Below are 19,742 nucleotides of genomic sequence, written 5' to 3' on the forward strand. Positions count from 1 at the left end.
AAATATCTGAACTTGTACAGTGTCTCAGATATTTAACAGGAGATCTTATTTGGGTATACAGGGCATTTAGAAACAAATACTCTGGGAATGTTTGGAATTATAAGTAGTACAGAATCAGACAACCTATAGAGAAGATTCTACAGGAAGGAAAAGTATACCAATTGGTTCACAGAGAGCAGCTGATGCATGGAAAAGACTACCGAATTGCATTAAAGCAAGCACTAGTTTAAATGTTTTTAAGAACTGGACTGCACACTTATTATGGGAGCAAATGTTTTGGTACATTGGCAGGCTAGATGGACATTAATGCTCGTGCTTGAAATATTTGTTTGTATGCAAGTATGTATGCATGCAAACGTTTTTGTGCTCAAGTTATTATAAAGAAAAACTGCTCAACAGCAATCTTTCTAAACTCATGCAGGTTATCTAGATACTCCCGTATTTTCTCTTTAGCACTTTAGCAGTTGCACCTCTTGTTCTGTGAGATTCCCTGTATTCTGCAACAGTCAACTTTTCTCAAAAATACCTACTGCGTCTTAACCATATCTCTTATTTTTAACCTAATTTTAAACTTCATTTTATCCCAATCACTAGCTGTAATGTTTGAAGAAAATTCCATTTTCCATAATAACCATCAAATAATTTCCAAAACCTATTCGTTAAAGTCCTCTTTTTAACATGTAGGTGGATAAGTGCTAGTGTCTCATTTTTTCTTCATTACCCTGAATTTGCATCTTAGTTGTTATTGGTACATGATCTGAAATAGTTATTGGATGCATGTTGAAGCTTTCAATTAAAATCACATGCTAACTAGTCCAGCCCTGTTATTGTACCTTGGGGAACAATAAGCAAATTCTCTCAAGAGCTCCTACCACCGAATTCAAGTCTTCCATACCAAACACTTTCATAAATTTCTTCAGAAATCTGTTAGATTTTTCCCTTCTAGGTTAATAAAAATACATGCCAGAATAGTTTTCCACCCTTGTCGGTAGCCTCTTACTAAAATGTAGTTCCTGCAGCATTGTTATTTGCACTGTGCATTTCTTAATATAACTCAGTACTCTTACCTTTTTGCCTATACCTGTACGGTCATTTACATTCCAAAACAATATGGATAACATAGCCATTATGATAAGTTACTACTCCCACCTATTACACATTCAAAAAACTGCTATGTGTATTTCCAATGTTTATGTTACAATGCACACATTGTTTGGCAGGTTGATATATTTTATACAGTTGTATCTTGTCAACACTATTTGTACAGGTGTCACATTTCCAAGACTTTTTTTTTGTTAATGAAAACCTTTAAATACATTTTCAGAATACCCACAATCTATTTACTGTTTGTTACTGTATTTTTTTTTGTCTGTCTGTAAAAAAAAAAAAAAAGCAAAAAAATATCCTTGTTTTCCCGCCTTTACTGAACTAGAATAGTCCAGTCTTCAGATTTTGCTGATCTCTGGGCTGTGTCATAGTTCCTGTGTTGTCCATATCCTTATTTGGATAGGAGGAAGCTTCTTTGTTCACCAGTGGGAGTGGGGAGCACTGAGCAGCCTATTTGTCCCTAAAGGAGTGGTTCCAGCCCAGCAACTTGTAGTTTATTGGCCGTTTTGGGCCATCTCCTAGCTCTTTCTAACCCACTGCTATAAAGCCCGCTTTAGCACGCTTTTGTGCGAAGTTGCACATAGCGCAGCATCGGGCAGCGCCGGTTAATCAAGTTTAAACTATTTCTGGCTCCGCAAGTCTGCTCTTCAGTTTTTCTCTTAGAACTGCTCTACTTTCAATCTAAACAGTCTATTCTCCATCTGAAAAGCCCAGCACTTGCTCCTAAAGCATTTTTACACAGGTAAAGCACTCTAACAAAAAGAAAGCACTACATCCACCTACAATCCCCTTGAGTACCCATTTCCCTATAGGTCCTTTCTGACTCAGTTACACAGCAATCCCTTACACTATTTTAGCATGTCGAAGGGTCAATTACTGGCGTCCTCTCCAGTTCAGCTGGTGAATCTGGGAATCTTGAGGCAATGTTACAACTGCCTCACGTACACAGACAACCCTCTCCTCCTCCCAACAAATACAAATATATGTGAGAGATGCAACTATATAGCCAAACTGGAGGCTGAGCTCTCTCGACTCAGTACTGGCAAAACCAGTCAGGAGGAGAAGGTAAACACACACACCACAAACCCAGTCTCACATAGACCTATCACAACTGCAAACCAAACACATAAACACACAAAAACATACTCGGAGGCTCTAATTAAAAATCTACCAAAACAGAGGCCTCCAAAGCAGACATCCAAGCAACCACTACCTCAAAACATAGCACATGCAACGCATAATTCACAAAGTAAGTGTGCCAAACAGTCACAGCCCTTAAGGCCAAACAACATGCCTGATACACTTGTAATAGGTGACTCTACAGTCAGAAACACTGACGTCCCGCTCACCAGACTGAACCAAGGAAAAGGTTACAGTAAGCTGCCTGTCGGGCGCTAGAATCCGCCACATAACACAAGCACTCAGGTCACTCCAAAGCAAGTACAAATATGACTCAGTCATTGTCCATGCTGGTGTGAATGACCCGAGACGTACCTCCCTGGACTACATGGAGACTGAGGAGCTCTCGGATTATGTAGCCCAGGCCGGTATGACGCTGACCGTGAGCAGCATTTTACCCTCACCAAAAATGATGACACAGCACAAAGACAAAATGATCAGCTTTAACAATTGGCTCAATTACTGGTGTCATTTTAAGGGGATCCAATGTCTGTCTACTTGGGATGACATGCTTGACAAGCCCCACTGCTTCACAAGGGACGGCTTGCACCTGTCACCCCTGGGCTTCCGGATATTGGCCAAGGCTCTTGCCACCACCATAGTGCCTTTTTTAGGCAAGGCTCAAAAGACAAACTCACCTCCCTAGAAAACACAAGTGGAAAAAAACTAAGGGTAATGCTGCTCAACGCCAGAAGTCTAAACCTCAAGATGCACGCTCCTGAAGCCCTCCTCAGTATGGAGAACATAGATGTCTGTGCAGTGACTGAAACCTGGTTCAAGGCTCCTGAGAGCACCCCAGCACTACCAGGTTATACCTCATATCATGCTTTTCGGCCCCAAAACTTGGACTGAACCACAAAAGGAGGGGGAGTATCAATATTCATCAAAGATACCCACACCTCCAGGTTAGTGGCAACGCACGAAGCATCGGAGACCATCCATGTGCAACTAACCATAGGCAAAACTGCCCTACAGTTTGTAGCATGCTACAGACCACCCTCTCAAACTCAGGAACCCCACTCAGCCTTCTTGAAGACACTGGAGAGTATGAATGTCTCTCCAAATACCATCATATTGGTAAACTTCAACTACCCAAACAGACTGGGAGCATTACTCAAGCCCCAACACCCTAGCCCAAAGGTTCCTAGAATTCATAAACTCAAATGCGATGGAACAACTAGTCACCCCTCCCACAAGAGGAGATAATATACTAGACCTGATCATCACAAACATGGGGACACAATGCTCCACACCGGAAGTATACCCCTCATTGGTGAGATCAGACCATAAATTAATCGCACTGGAAATCCACATTCCCGCCCCCACCCCCAGCACAAAAGACCACAGTGAAGAATTTCTCAAAAGCTGACTTCACACTTCTTAAGACTGAAGTGGTATCCTTCAAGGCCACTGGGCCAGTCAGCCCACACCACTGAATCCTTTATAAACGCTTTCTACGGACACCTTCAAGAATGCATGGATCATGCAATCCCAAATAAAACCAAGACCCATTCCCCCAAAGGCAGGCGTCCTGTCTGGTGGACCCCAGCCATTAACAAGCTTTACAACAGGAGGAAGCTACTACATGACAGAGCAAAATCCCCAAAAGGGAAGGCATCTCTGATCAGTACAAGCAAAAAACTACGATCACTCATAAAATCATCCAAGGCCAACTTTGAGAGAAAAATCGCAAGAGACACTAAAGACAATCACAAGGCCTTCTTTAGTTATGTTAGCAACCTGGGTGGAAACTCCCAGATATGCTCAGAGTTACTCCAAAATGACAAAAAATACATTGAACCCACAGACATTGCCAATATACTGGCAGACTGGTTCAGTGCAAATCCCCCCCCCCCCCCCCAAAAGGAGAAATATTTATCCCAGCAGAGTGTAGCCTCCCTGACATCTCAGATGCCCAGGTGAGAGCCGCCCTCTCCAAAGCTAAAAACACAGCATCAATGGGACCAGACGGTGTCCCGGGTTGCGTGCTACATGAACTCCAAGAGGAACTAAACCCGCACACAAGGCTGCTGTTTAATCATAGCCTTACTACAGGATACGTACCCAAAGAATGGCGTACAGCAACAGTGGTCCCACTCCACAAAGGAGGTGCTTCTACGGACCCTGGAAATTACCGCCCCATAAGCTTGACGAGCCTGGTGTGCAAAGCTATAGAGAGGATCATTATGGAACTCAAACAAAGACATTGGGGACCTACAGACACTGGATCCTACCCAATTCAGCTTTGTCAAGGGCAGATCCTGCCTTTTGAACCTGGTCGACTTTTTTGAAACAGTCACTAAGGCCATTGATGAGGGTAAGGCAGTTCACACAGCCTACCTTGATCTTGCAAAAGCCTTCGACACAATAACCCACTCGGGCATTATAGACAAGCTCACCAGCTTAAATGTAAACCCATATGTCATAAGATGGGTTGCAAACTGGCTCAAGGACAGAACTCACAAAGTCAGAATTGCTGGAGCCATGTCAGACTAAGCCAGTCACAAGCAGTGTCCCCACAGGGCTCGGTCCTGGGACCCCTCTTGTTCGGCATTTATTTTTCCGAGGTGCAAGCAAACATAGGAGGATTGTGGCTAACAAAGTTCGCAGATGACTGCAAACTGGGTGCCATAATTGATACTCCAGCGGACACAAGCATCCTTCAGAAAGGCATCATAGAAACGGATAACTGGTGTCAGAGCCATGGCCTTAAACTGAACACCAAAAAATGTATGGTCATACCCTTTGGGAAAAACAAAGTACCCACAAATTACCACATAGGTGGTAATCCATTAAGTACAGAAGTAATCAGGGACCTATGGACCCAAGTTGACAGTAACCTCTCATTTGACACTCGCATTGCCAAGGTGGTTAGGAGGACCTTCTATATTGCCCACCTTATCATGAAAGGATTCACATCTAGATCAAGAGAGGTCATTGTGCCCCTATACTCTTCCCTTATCAGGCCCATAATGGAGTACAATGCCCAGTTTGGGATGTACCTTACCAGACACCTGCAGCAGTTAGAAAGACCCCAAAAGTACCTCACCAAGAGGATCAAGGGTCTCAAACATATGTCATATGCTGCCCGGCTGAAGAAACTCCAGCTCTATTCATTCGCATACCACCTACTCAGAGGCGATCTATGCCTGACGTACAAGGCCATGTACAATCCGGAATTAATGGACATGCTCCACCTCAGAAAATCCAAATCCACCAGAGCCACGACAGCGAGAGATTTGAACCTCAACACAGAAATAAATAGGACATGCTGGAGGGACAGATTCATAACCCAGAGGCTCCCTACACTCTGGAACAGAATCCCAGTCCATGTTAGGCAGAGCCCCTCACTGACTCTCTTCAAGAGAAATCTTGACGAGTGGATGGGAGATCGTAGGTTTACCCCGGGGGTCATCTCTGTGTCACTACTAGACAGAGGCACAGTAAACTAAACCCTAAATGGGCATAGTATTCTCATTCTAAGGGGTGGCGAAAGCCACACACACTCTGGCTAGGCTTATAAATGCCCCAGGGCAGATAGTTGGTTCATAGGGTCATACTAGGCTAAGAATAAACACATAAAACTATGTACATCGTCAAATAAATAAATAAATAAATAAAAGTTTAGCCCTCCAAACAACAAATGCCTCAAATGGACAGCTGCATCCACAGGCATTACCCAACCTAAATTAAGGCTACCCATGCTAAAGCATATATTAGTCTGTCCTCCTACTTGCACTGATTGCTACCTATTCTTTTCTCATCTCTATTCCCCTCCCAAATGTAAAAAAAAAAAATCAGACTGTATGCTTTCAGAAAACATCAGCTTTTAGAATCAATAAAAATGCATTAGTTATCTTTAAATAAAACTAAATTAGAAACTGTTTTATTAAATGCACTGAAGTATAAAGGGTGCTAATGAAGCTTATTGCTCTTATTAATTTCCAATAACTTTAAACTACTTTTTACTGAATTGCTTGTCCTTACACCTTTAAACTTCGCATTTCTGTCAGCAAACAATGCTCAGAACTTTCAAGATCAATTGCTTGCATCTGCAGAAGCTTGTCCCCATGGAAAAAGTCAGCAACAAAAAACTCTGCAGATGCATGAAGTTCTGGTCACTTCAGCTGCAAACATCCCCATGCAATGAACACGTATTACTGGAGAAAAAAAAAACACAATACTGTATATACAAACAACTTGGCGTCATCCTTTTGTCTTATTTTTCAAGCCAACCTGCTTACAGAAAACATTTGTTTTTAAGAGTAAGCAAAGGGCATTAATCCAGACATCCATCTATGCAAAATAAGAGAAAACATCTAAATTCTACGATTAAACACCAGACCAAAAAAATAAACAAAAAAAAAAAAAATAATAAAATTAATAAATAACAGGGTACTTGTTCATTTCAATATATCTTTATCACACACTCACCCTCATCACCACCTTTAAAATATCCTGATTACTACAGAACAATTTATAATCACAATAAATGCTATTAAAAACAAAAATTGTTTTAATTTAGTTACTTCTTTTTGTGTCCTCATTAATGACAAAGTGGGGTATATATACTTTACAATTAACCCACAAGTTTAACAAAGTCAACCAAAATCCAATCTTTTTCGGCCACTTTTTCTTTCAAAGCCATATTTCACAAATATGACTGATGCTTCATAATCTCACATTTATTCACTAATTTCAGTGTTGCTGGTCTTCTTCCTGTTGACCTCAATATCCAGACTTTGTCTAGAAGAATAAGAAGCACCTTTGACTTTAACCAATCACTGAAAAAGAGACTGCCTCACCTTCACATTAAAACACCCGTGATTGCTCTTTTTTTTTTTTAATCTTATGCATTATTAGTTCCTCCTTAACGTGTTCTGCATCAAAAAATGTCTTCGATCCTCCAAAGACAGCTGGATACAGCAGCTTAAATCTCACACTTGCCTTCTGGCATTCCTTGATTGTTAGGATAAATTTGCTTCTCTTCCCCCTGGTGTACAGTAAATACATTTTTCACGCACACACTCAGCTGTCACCAACTTTTAAACACTCTTTCCTCCCGCCAATGTTTAGTCAGTTTCAACTTTTCTGCTGCTATGATTACATCTTTTAACACAGGTCTTAGCTGCTTTCTTATGGTCTTTTTAATCAACAAATCCTGCCGTGGATTAACAGTCCAGGTGCTTATTTGTGCTTTCATAAAAATCAGTCTGCTCCTTCCAGTTTCTCTGGTAAAGCAGAAAAATATGGGTTTTCTCTGCGTGCACTGTCTTCTAACTAATCTTTGAAACAGCTCTTCTTGAGAAATCTCACACTCAGCCAGCCTTTTCTTCATTTCAACCTCTTTATTTAAAGTTCTGATTACCAGTTCATTTAAATTGGTAGTTAAAGCTTTATTTTTTTCTAGCATTTTGTTAGTCGAGTCGATACACTCTTTCAAAGTTTCATTTATTTTAAATAACTGAGTACAGATGATTTATTTTTCCTCAATTACTGGAAGTCATCTCTTGTAGCAAAGCTTAAACTTGAATTACTTTCTGCTGAACACCTGCAGGGATTTTTCCCAGTCAAGTGTTTCTTTCTCTCCACCTTTTCCAGTTGATTTCCTTTCAAGTTCTCCAAATTTCTTCTTTGCTGGTATCCAGGCCACGTACTTACTAGCTGGTAATTGAATTTTACTAAAGCTGGCAGGATTACTAGCTCCTCAGTTTCTTTTTTCTCACAGGAAGAACTGAAGTCCCCCTCCCTTTACACCCTTTTAATTTTGGGATCGTAACTGGTTACTACTAAATGAAACAAAGAAAAAATAAATACAGTTTGTCAATTGCAAGGACAGGAGGGAAGAATAAACAGCAAATTAAAAGTTTTAAAACTTGCGTTAAGTTGTTGAGGCCTGAAGACCAAACACCCACAGAATGCCACAAGACTCACCACACAACCCTTATGATCAACTCTTACTTTGATAGTTGGCACTTTGTGAAAATGAAGATGAGAGGCAACAGCATTTCATGACATCTTTTGGCAAGTGACAATCACAAAAATCTAAGAACTATAAGAAGGGCAACTTTGTAAGGCTCACTTAAAACATGAACCAACTCACACTGCAATTAATAATCTTAAGCAATATTTTATGTTAAACATTTGCCTTTGTTATTTTAGATGACAGAAGGAAGCTAACAGGATATGAAAGTGTGTAAATGCCTAAATACTGAACAAGTCTTACAAAGTAATATAATGGACCTAAACTTAATGTGTGAAGGAAAGCATTAAAATTTTCCATTACAATATGTCCAAATGCTTTAATTACTAATTAAAGTTACATGACATTTCAGTGTAGGTTTCCTTGTTAGAATCAAAGAACTGTATGATGGTGAAAACCTGATTTTCGTCTCTTAATAACAGACTTATTCAAAGAACTGCATGTTCCTGAACCACCTCACTGATACTGGTTGTAATATTCTGAACAGACATGATCAAATTTCTACATGTACCTTGACTTCCCTTAAGGTAGAACTTGCTTCTGAAGTCTAAAATTATTCATTTTAGGACTATTTAATCTAGTTTAGGATTGCAGGGGTGCTGAAGCCTACCATGGCACCCCACGGGGGTCAAGACAGATTTGGAGGCTCACAAAATTACTTGTGGCACTCCTTTGGTGTGTGGGAGAAATTAAACACAAAAGACATACATAAATACATACATACATACATGAATCACAGCGGAGGAAGTGTTGCAACCTGTTCTAATGAAATGCCATCATTTTATAACAGGGTTTAAAGTTAAGTTTCTAGATTAGTAAACTAACAGATTAATAGCAGTCACCTTCCCATTTCATAGAAAGTGGAGAAATGTTTTTTTTTTTTTTTTGTTACAATCATTTTCTTCAGAGAAGTTTTGACAATTTCTTATTTGCCTTTTTTTTTTTTTTTTTTTTGAGGGGGGGGGGGGTCCAGGACCTTGCCCTATGGTTCATCTATCAACAAACTGGCCCAATCATTTCAGGGAAATGGGAGCTTGGTATTCCCAGGTTAGGCAGAAGTCCTACAGCCCATTAATTCCCATTTTGGAATCCCCACCATCCCTTCATTCTCTAGAAAGGGCAAGACAGAAGCACGACAGCTTACTAGTTTGGAGGGGGGGGGGGCATATTCCGTCCCTCTTGACAATGCTTCCTTCCCATCAACAGCCTCTCCAAGCCCACAACTGGTACCTCCTGAGAGGATCATGCTGCGACTGCATTCAATACTGCAGGCTCAGCCAGCTTGTAATGTCACCAGCCAACTATTGTCCCTGTTAGGTGTGACACACCAGAACTGCTTCTCCCCTCAATGGGAGAGTCCACTACAGCTGCTCACTCCTATTCTCCCCGACCAGCTTCCAAGTACCCAAACCTCACTAGTCACCTGCTTTACAGTCAGAGCTTTATCCCTCTATGGCACAAACGCGGCCAGTGTTGTATAATCTTGAACTTCTGTAGCTTGCTTCACAGAATACATTTTTCCATGTACTGTGGAATGTATTAATGTGCTTTTGCTAAACAACTTTTTACACTGTTTTGAGCATCCAGTACATCTCTCAATATCCACATTCAAAACATCCAGTACATCTCTCAATATCCACATTCCTTGACACCATTAAGTACAATTTCTTACAATGCAAATGATTAGCTACTACTGTATTGTCCTGGCTTGTCACTCTCCATTGGGAATTTTGAAGTTCTGTGGCCCAGAGTACTTCTAAATGATCAGACAGCTTTAAATTCACAGCCTGAGGCAAGAGCATTTGAATTAAATTTTCCAGTTCTTGCTATTAATTGTCCCTCAATCCATTTTTCAAAGTCATCAAATTATGTATTTAACCGAAAAATCAGAATGTCTTTTAAAGGAAGTCTAAATTTGTGCGACTGAAACTAACAATGGTAGTTCCAGAACGGTTTTAGCTTTAAGCAGGTCAGTTTGTAGTTTACTATTTCTAATATCGATCTTCAATCGACTCTTCTCTACAGATTTTGGTGGATATAACATAGCATCTATTATACCACAAATTAAATTCAGCTTTGAAATACTGTCACACAGATCTTTACATGAATAAAGATATCCAAAGGAAAACACAGTAATTTTCTTCTTCTTTCAGGTTTTGCTCGGTTAGGGGTCGCCAAAGCGGAACACCTGTCCGCTCATGATTGGCAGTGGAGTTTTACGGTGTCAAGTTCCCAGCCCAGCACCCAACCTTCCACAGAAGGCACACGCATGCATGCACTCACGCCTAGGGCCAGTTTCGAGTGTCCAATCGACCTACAGCATGTCTTTGGGATGTGGGAGGAAAAAACGGAGCACCCGGAGGAAACCCACGTGACCACAGAGAGGACATGCAGACACCACACAGAAGGGACCCCAACAGAGGATCAAACCGAAGAACCTCTTGCTGTGAGGCGGCAACGCTAACTGCTGCACCACTGCAGTCGCCCCAAAGGAAAACACAGTAATATTGATCCTAATTTAAACACTGTACTCCCTTGTCCACTGTTAGCATCCTAATTATCCAAAGAGGTAACACTGATTTAGTTACTCGCCAGAATCTCCCAACCCATCCACTTGTCTCTGCAGGACTTCAGTCATCTAGGTAAAAGGATCATGCCTGCTCTGTGTGGGTGGCATCTGCATCTGCTCCCTTACAGTACATTTCATTCATCTGGGAAGTGGTCACATGTTTTTCTCATGGCGATGCACATACTTATTTACTGTAAGTAGTCTCAATTCACACGGGAAGCTCACTCCCCACCTAGTCCAGTACCTTTGCAAATCATAAGTACAGAGAGGTGCTGCAAAGAATCCAAAAGCCATCAGAAGACCACAACTTGCCAACTCAAAGAAGCTAAAATTAAAATGCTTTAGCACCTCACTCCTTACTGAACTGCAGGGCTGCAATAATGCAAGTACAATTAATGTTAAGTGACTGGCAACTTACTGCTACCTGGGAGTCTGATATTCTGTACTGGGAAGAACTTGAATCCTACACTTCCTTCCACTCATACTACTCTGATTGAGGTCTTACCTACATCATTTGTGCAAGAAAACACAACTCCCTTTTGATACCATTTCTCTAAAATGAGCAGACATGCCACACCTGCTGTCCTTTCTGCACCATTCTTCTGACCTCAGAACGGTCATGCCTGCACACAACAGAATATAATTTTTGTTATGACAGTCAGTACAATGTTATTTTTAGTGGCCAAAGTACGGATTAAAAAAAATCAGTGTCAGTTTAGTAACAGGATATGTGACTTACCTGTTTTACAGCAATGCTGACTCTGACGGAATTGATGGAGCCCTCGATTAGAACTTTCTCCTTCTCATTTCTACTAATTATGACAGGCTGTAGCAACAGTTCCTTACTGCTCCTGTTGGAGGAGAACAAAAACCAGAAAGGCATTACAGTAGCCAATTACCACAAGTACCTTAATTAGGTGGGGAAAGGGAAACGGCAAAATCCAGACAGACTACCAGCAGTAACCCTGAAGCATGAGAAAGTATGGAATTTGGCAAATCAGATGCTCTACTACAGAGCAACACAAAGGGATGAAACCAGGTCAACAAGGGTACACTAACGTACCCACGGCAGATCTGAACTTACATAGATCAAATCAGAGAGGCGAAGGCACTCAAGTGTATTGAAAAATTTTACAAATTTGACAAATCTTACACCAAACTGCCCTTTATTTTGCTCAAATCATACTAATCCCTTAGTGCACAGTATCACTATTGTGAAATTCAAAGATGAGCTCTACCATGGATCATCAAAAAGTGCAAAAACATACATTATGCAGAGACAAATGTGCACAAAACAAAAATTCTGTATATGTAAACAAAGACACACTGCATCTATATACATAGAATTCATGGATGAATCTTGTTTTGTCATGTCTGTTTTATTGAAAGCACCATTAGTCGAAAGTTGTCAACTGATCAGAAAGCAGTTGGGTGCTGCTTGTTTGAGAAAAAAGTGTTAGATAGTAAATAAACATGTAGAGAGACACAAACTATATACCATGCAATATATATCACACACCACATTACATGCATATGTACATATATAAATATAGCCATACACAATATTAAAAGCTTGCGCGTGTATAAATACATATATACATCTCCACGTACATAAAAAATTATATTTATACACATGGGTCTGTAAACACACACCCATACACCAATACATGCATGCTGAAATAACATACAAAAATATATTGAAAATGGAAAGTCTTTTCCAATTGCTTAACAAAAGCAAGCACTTTCAGACCAAATTTGTCTGAAGTGGGACGGTTAGGGAAAGGGTTTTTCATAAGGTAATGTTTAGGGTTAGGATTAGCATACAAGTAAGGTGAGGCAGGCGGAGTCATTAACAAGACTCTCAAAAGATGTGGAAGTGAAACCAGTGAAAGCACTTGCGGCATAGCATACATAATGTGCGCAATAAATTTTAAGAAAGGGAAAAGTGGAGTGCCTATTCTAGAGGTAAAACAGTGCCATAAAAACAAGGCAAAATCTATCAAGAGAGCATCAACTAACAGGCAACATGGCATTTGTATCCGTTCTTTTCATCATTTCTGGTAGTGATGAAGACACTGCTCACCCAGGCCAAGTATTTTTTTTTAACTTACACTTACACACACACACACCCTGCCATAAAGATCCATTTTGAAACCTCTCCTTCACTGTCTAAAAAAAGAGATGAAAGGATGTTGTTCCATTCCACTCAGCCAATGAGTCAACAATACTGAAAGGACTTCAGCAAAAAAAGTTATGTACTCATCATAACGTTCCATCTGAGTAGGTAACTTCATTTGTCAGCAACCTGCGAGATCTATGGGTATCGGATCTGATTCGGATCCAAGCCGGCAGCTTTCCTAGCCAAAGATCCGAGCTCCAAGCTCCTCCCCCTACCCATAATGTCCTGCCACCTCCCTCTAACCCTCAGATAGAGTTTGCCATAGTATCATAGAACATTACTATAACACAAGGAAAAACTTCTTGAATGTTCCACCTGATGTCATCTGGAAAGTGACATATCATGGTCCTTCAAGAACAAACTAAAGGTCCGGGGGATGGAGGGAGGGTTGGTTGCTGGCAAATGAAAGTTACCTACTCAGATGGAATGTTATGGTGAGTACATAACTTCTTTATCTGAAGTTATATAACTTCATTTGATCAACAACCTGTGGGACAGAGTCCCCAGCTACCAACAACTTGGGAGGTCCTCATGGAAGGATATTCCGGAGCACTGCAGAGCCAAAAGATGCACGTCCTCTGGATATTCGATCCAATTTATAATGTGTAATAAAAGTACGAGAGGAAGCACAAGTAGCTGCTGAACAAATGTCATCCAAAGAAACCCTCGACCAGAAGGCAGCAGAAGTAGCCACAGAACGGGTAGAGTGAGCTCGAACCCTCAGGTGCTCAGGTCGACAAGAGCTTCTGTAGGAGAGAAGGATGCATTTGGAAATCCATCTAGCTAAGGTTACTTTACTCACTGGATTACCCAGACAGGACTTAGCAAACGAAACAAAGAGTTGATCTGATTTTCGAAACTCAGCAACTCAGCTGTTCTGTTAAGTAAAATCGCAACTGTCTATGTACATCCAGACAATGAAATCTATACTCTCCTTTGTTCTGATAATTAGGAAAGAAGACAGGTAGATTGATGGACTGGTTGATGTTGGCTTCGGAAGCCACTGGGCAGAAAGGAGGGATTAGTCCCGAGGGAAACCCCGTCTTTATGAAAGATGATGTATGGAGGCTTACTGCAAAGAGCGTGAAGCTCCAATATCCTCCTAACTGAGGTAATAGCAATCAGGAAGGCAGTTTTCCAAGATACATACTTTAAGTCGACTGAAGCTGCAGGCTCAAAGGGGGGGCCAGTCAGAGCCTGAAGAACTAGGGTTAAATCCCATGGAGGAACTGCATCTTTAACAGGGGGTCTTAACATGAAGGTTCCTTTGAGAAGGTCTTGCAAATCTTAAGAGGAAGCTAGGGGGCCAAAACTGTTTCCAACATGGAAGTGGTAAATAGCTGCCAATTGAACTTTAACAGTAGAAGAACTAGCCCCTTGATGAAAAATGTGGGATAGAAAGTAGAGGACTGCTGGGATAGGAGCCGTAAAAGGATCCAAATTCCTATGCTCCGCCCAGATATAGAAAACGCTTCCATTTACTCTTGTAGATTCTCCTGATAGAAGCCTTATGAGCGGCCACCAGGATGGCCTTAACTGAGGATGAGATACCGGGAGTCCTAGCCATTAATGGAACTGGATCAACCAAGCAGAGAGCTTGAGGTTGTTCAGGTCGGGGGTCTTCAATCCAAAGGGATGAGAAATCAGATCCAGAATGGGATCCAAGATCCAGGGAGGATGTACTAGATGACACTGTAGGCATGGGAACCAGGTTTGGCGAGGCCAGAATGGGGCTATGAGGATAACTCTGCTCCCCAACCGACGAGCTTTCTGCAAGAATTTTGTCATCAATGAAGAGGAGGATAAGCATAAAGACCACCGGATGGCCAAGCATGAACCATAGCGTCTCTGGGGGCTTCCTCTGGTGGAGGAATTATAACGAAGAACTCGCTGCACTTTGTGGTCGAAGGCAAGGCGACGCGAACAGATCGCAGCAAGGCTGATCCCATCTGAGGAAGATCTATTCCGCTAATGGGTTCAGAGACCACTCGTAAGGTGAGAGGATAGTTCGACTCAACCTGTCCGCTAGAATGTTTGACCGACCCGGTATGAGAAAGCGGTTGGTGGATATCAGCCATTCCCACACTATTATGGCCTCTCGGCAAAGTGGGCAAGATCTGGTTCCCCCCTGCTTGTTGATGTACCAAACTACTGACATGTTGTCCGTTTGAATTGTAATAGTCCCTGGAGGAAGAAGGTAATGGAGAACCTGCAACACTAGAAGCACCGCCCTCATCTCCACGACACTGACATGCAAAGAGGTCTCTGTGCGAGTCCACGTGCCTTGGACGGATCTGCCCATGCAATGCCCCCCCACCAGAGGAGAGATGCGTAGGTGGTTATGGTGACTTGGGGTGGGGACATGGAGAAGGGGTGCCCTTTCCGGAGGTCCCTGGAATGGAGCCACCAAAGTAGAGATTCCCTGCAAACCCTGCTGAGGGGAATAGGTGTAGACAGGGGATGACGTAGGATGGACCACTGGACCTGTAAGGTCCATTGGAGGATTCTCATATTCAGATGTGCGATCGGCGACAGGTTGATGGCCGCTGCCATGGACCCCAGGGCCCTCAGGACTAATTCTGCTGGAGGGGCTGATGATTGTAGAAGAGCCAAAACGTGAAGGTTTAGGTTGCGGAGTCTGTCCACCGTCAGAAAGTCTTTGGATTGTATAGTGTCTATCCTGGCCCCTATGAAATCCAAGATCTCAGTAGGCTGAAGGGAGGATTTCTTGTGGTTGATCGTGATCCCTAGATGGTGGGCTAGATGTAAGAAGTAGTCCCTGCCTGAACATAGTAGATGCTTGGTGGGGGCGGTTAGGAGCTAGTCGTCCAGGTAAGGAAAGACCTGTATATTCCCTGAAGCCTCAGGTGGGCCCCTAGAACTGCCATGACCTTGGTGAACACCCTGGGGGCTGTGGTGAGACTGAAGGGTAGGACCCTGAACTGATAATGGCTGGCTCCCAGCTGAAAGCGGAGAAACCTCCTGGATCTCCTGTCCATTAGAATGTGGTAGTACGCATCCTTGAGGTCTATAGAGCACATCCAGTCATTCTCCTGTAAAAGTGGGAGAATGGATTGAATAGTGACCATCCAGAACTTTTCTTTGGCGACTGACAGGTTCAGTGTGGACAGGTAGAGAATCGGCCGCAAGTCCCCCATCTTTTTTGGCACCAGAAAGAACCTGGAGTAGAAGCCTGATCCAGATTGCTCTCTTATTTTGACGGCTGCTACCTCCCTCTGATTGGGTGGGACATCGGGGAGGAGATGTTAGAAATGGAATTGAATAGCCTCTGGATATGATTTGGAGCACCCAGCGATCTGTGTAATGGACTCCCAATGTGCTAGGTGAGAGAGGAGCAGTCAGGCAACCCCTCAGGGTTTCCCAATGTGCTAGGTGCTCCGAGAAGCGCCCCCCCCCCCGACTGCCTCCAGAGAGGAGCAGTCAGGCAACCCCTCAGGGTTGCTGCGCGGGTCGATCGGAAAAGGGTTCCCTCGACCCGAAATTCTTTGGCCCCCCTCTGCCTCTGGGCCGGCGTACACCCTGTCCTCCCTCTGAAGGACAAAGGATCCGGAGCGAAACGGGATTGTTGAGCTTTCCGGAACCAGATCTTTTGTCCTCTTTGGTTCCTGGAGAAGGACCTCCGAGGAGCAGAGAAGCGGATCCCGATGGCAGACGTCTTCCCATCTTTCTCACTCTGGAGAAGCGTATCGGACTGTTTTGCCGAAAAGTGTAGAACCGTCAAAAGGGGCGTTCACGAAGGATGCCTTGAAGGGTTCCGCAAAGTCGCAGAGATGGAGCCAGGCCTGTCAACGTAAGACAATGCCTGTTCCACTAGCTCTAGCCGCTCCCTCCGTGGCATGGGAGAGAAGCCACATAGATGCGTTAGTAATCGACTTAAGAGTGGCCATTCGAGCCGAGAAGGTCCGTTTGTCCTCGGCCGACATGGACTCTGGGGGTGATTCAGCGTACTCTTTGATTAGGTCCCGCTGGAGTCGGATTACATGTGCCATATAGTTCAGTGACCTTACAGAGAAGGTCGCCGAAGCGAACATCCGCTTTCCAAGGCAGTCCATCGTCTGAGACTCCTTGTCTGGAGGATGTACAGAGGAACTCTCTTGTGCCAATTCCTTTTTAGTGGCAGCCGCCACCACCATGGCATCCACAGGGGCACCCTTGCTCCAAACTGTCCTGTCTGTGAGGGGGGCTAAGGATCCTGTCTGGTCTCTTGGGTATTGGCTCGACAGTGTCCGGTTCCTTCCATGCCCTGGTAGTTATGAGGTCCACCAGGGGATCAGTGGGAGGGGACACCCAAGAGGTAGATGGGCCTGCGTCAAACGCCTCCAGAAACAGACTCATCCGAAGAAGGTTTTTGGGCTGACCACCCCCCTCTAATGCGCAACATTTCCATAATGTCTCCAAAGGAGACGTCTTTGGGGGGTGACCTTGGGGAACATTCCCCTTCCTAAGTCAGTGTTTTCTGTGAGGGACTCGGGTGAGTCCAAGTGCCTCCTCTTGCACTTTCGTTTGTGAGGGACCTCCTCGGGGAGGGGCTGTCCGAAGAGGGCTCACCAACAATGTCCTGTTCCTCTACAGGAACCATCTGGGATGTAGGCGCAGGCTGTCCCTGGAGCCGGATGATGGAAGACAGGCCCTTCTGAGAGGGAATGGCAGGTGGATCTGTAGCAAGGGCCTGGGGCCTCGAATCCCTCGAAAGGACCCTCTCCATGACGTCGAATGCAGAGGGTGAACTGCTCCCCCTAGGATCAGAAAGCAGTCCCCTCTGATCCGGCGTGTGGATCGGAGCCGGAGATGACCCGAACGGATCGGAAAGAGTAGTGCGCTCCGACCTCAACGGAGCCGAAGGCCCACTGACTCCTCCGGATCAGACGCTCAACTCACGGCCCCGAGAGCTCGGATCTGAAAAAGGATTGACTTGAGGGTACAGTCGGCGCCAAAGTAGGAAACACTGCCTGCGCCGACATTACCCCCACCTCTGAAGCTAGTCGGATCAGACAGCTCCGAACCCCGATAGCGGGTCAGAGAAGGAGCAATGGGGGCGAAAAAAGGGGTCGAGCCCCCCCCAGAGGGGGGGGGGGCAAGAGCACTCATCTGCAGCTGGGCCTGAAGAAATCGACACATCATCTGGTCCATGTCTGCATCGGATAGACTCCTGGTTGACCTGGATGAGGCCGCCTAGATGACCTCGAAGGCGACCGGGTCTCCTCCTCCGGCTCTGGGGAGAAACGTGGAGAACGAAGCCGGGAGGGGGAAGATCCGGAGACCTTAAGGAGAGAGGCATGCTGCTTAGGGAGTAGACTCGGCCCGCCTCTTGTCGCTACGGTACCTTTCTCCCACTCCTTGTCCTTCCTATCTTTCTTTCTGCCATCCCTTTCCTTCTGGACCAGAGAGGGAGGTAGAGTCCCGGGCCAGGGGATCGGGGTGGTAGGTGGAGCAGCTGCGGCTGGTGCCACAGAGGGGGAGGAGGACAAAGTGGAATCAGGGGGCAAATGGCCTGCAAGGATTAGCTTAGTCTTCCTATTCCTCAAAACCCTGGGGTTGAAGGCTGCACAAATACTGCAGCCCGAGGAAAGATGGTCAACACCCAGGCAAATAACGCACCGAGTGTGGCCATCCGCTGGGGACAGCTTATGGCCACACTCGAGCATTTAGGAAACATAGCTTTTGGGCCTTCAGACATTTTTAAGAAAAGGAAAAGAACAGGCCCACATGCACACACAGACAGAGGGGAAGGGGGAATTAACTTTAAACTAGACTAAGAAACTTTAGACTACCCGAAAAGTACTAAAGGAGAGAAGGGAACCACACACACAAAGTTTAGAAAATTTTCTGACAGAAAAGTGTAAAAAAGCTTTAAACTCAACACCCATGCTAGGAGCTCATTCTAAGATGCTTGAAGAAGCCGCGGCAAACGAGATCTGAAGGTTAGAGGGAGGTGGCAGGGCATTATGGGTAGGGGAGGAGCTTGGAGCTTGGAGCTCGGATCTTTGGCTAAGAAAGCTGCCGGCTTGGATCCGAATCGGATCAGAGGATCAGATACCCACAGACCTCACAGGTTGTTGATCAAATTAAGTTAACTACTTCAGATCTGTAGTTCTCACCACTAACTGCTGACCATAGTCACTACCAAACAATGACTGGTGATAAAGTGATAACTTCTATAAAGAAAAAAAAAAAAGCCTTATTTTTTTTTGGATTAGGATACACCATTCCATAATCCACATAAGCAAAGTCAATAAACAAGCCCCCAACCCCCCCCCCAGATTAAAAAGCTGCCATACAAATAGGCCACCCCAAATTAAAATCCTGCCACACAAATAGCTATAGGCAGTAAAGCACCAAGCCCCACTTATCTTTAGGTTAAGTGTGACAGCATCCATACTACTGCACAACCCAAGACTGAACTACAGTGATGTCATTATGCACAACTTAAAGGGAAGCCCACATACAAAAAAAAAATCTACAAAAAAGGACAGCTGGATTTGTCAAGTTGTTGTTGTTTGTCTTTCGGCTTTTCCCGGTTAGGGGTTGCCACAGCGGAACTCCGGTCCTCTAATGATTGGCAGTAGATTTTCACGAACGCCGAGGTGCTAGCTCGACGTTCAACCTTCGACAAAGGCACACCCATTTATGCATGTCTTTCGAATGCCCACCCAACCGCGGGGAGGACATGCAGACTCCACTTAGAAGGCACTCCTCGCACTCTA

At 44.0% G+C, this 19,742-nt stretch overlaps 1 protein-coding gene across 1 annotated transcript in view; it reads right to left on the minus strand.

The window, feature by feature from the left end:
- Window positions 1-19,742, minus strand: part of LOC122806874 (actin-related protein 2/3 complex subunit 4) — a 143,861-nt gene that overhangs the window by 75,138 nt on the left and 48,981 nt on the right. Inside the window, exon 3 of the mRNA XM_044077646.1 lies at window positions 11,578-11,689. Coding sequence (XP_043933581.1) covers window positions 11,578-11,689 — 112 coding nt within the window. The remainder of the gene's footprint in view (window positions 1-11,577; window positions 11,690-19,742) is intronic.

This window comes from Protopterus annectens, chromosome 7.part0 (assembly GCF_019279795.1).
Source record: "Protopterus annectens isolate FY-2018-M chromosome 7.part0, PAN1.0, whole genome shotgun sequence".
In the NCBI taxonomy this organism is placed as follows: domain Eukaryota; kingdom Metazoa; phylum Chordata; order Ceratodontiformes; family Protopteridae; genus Protopterus; species Protopterus annectens.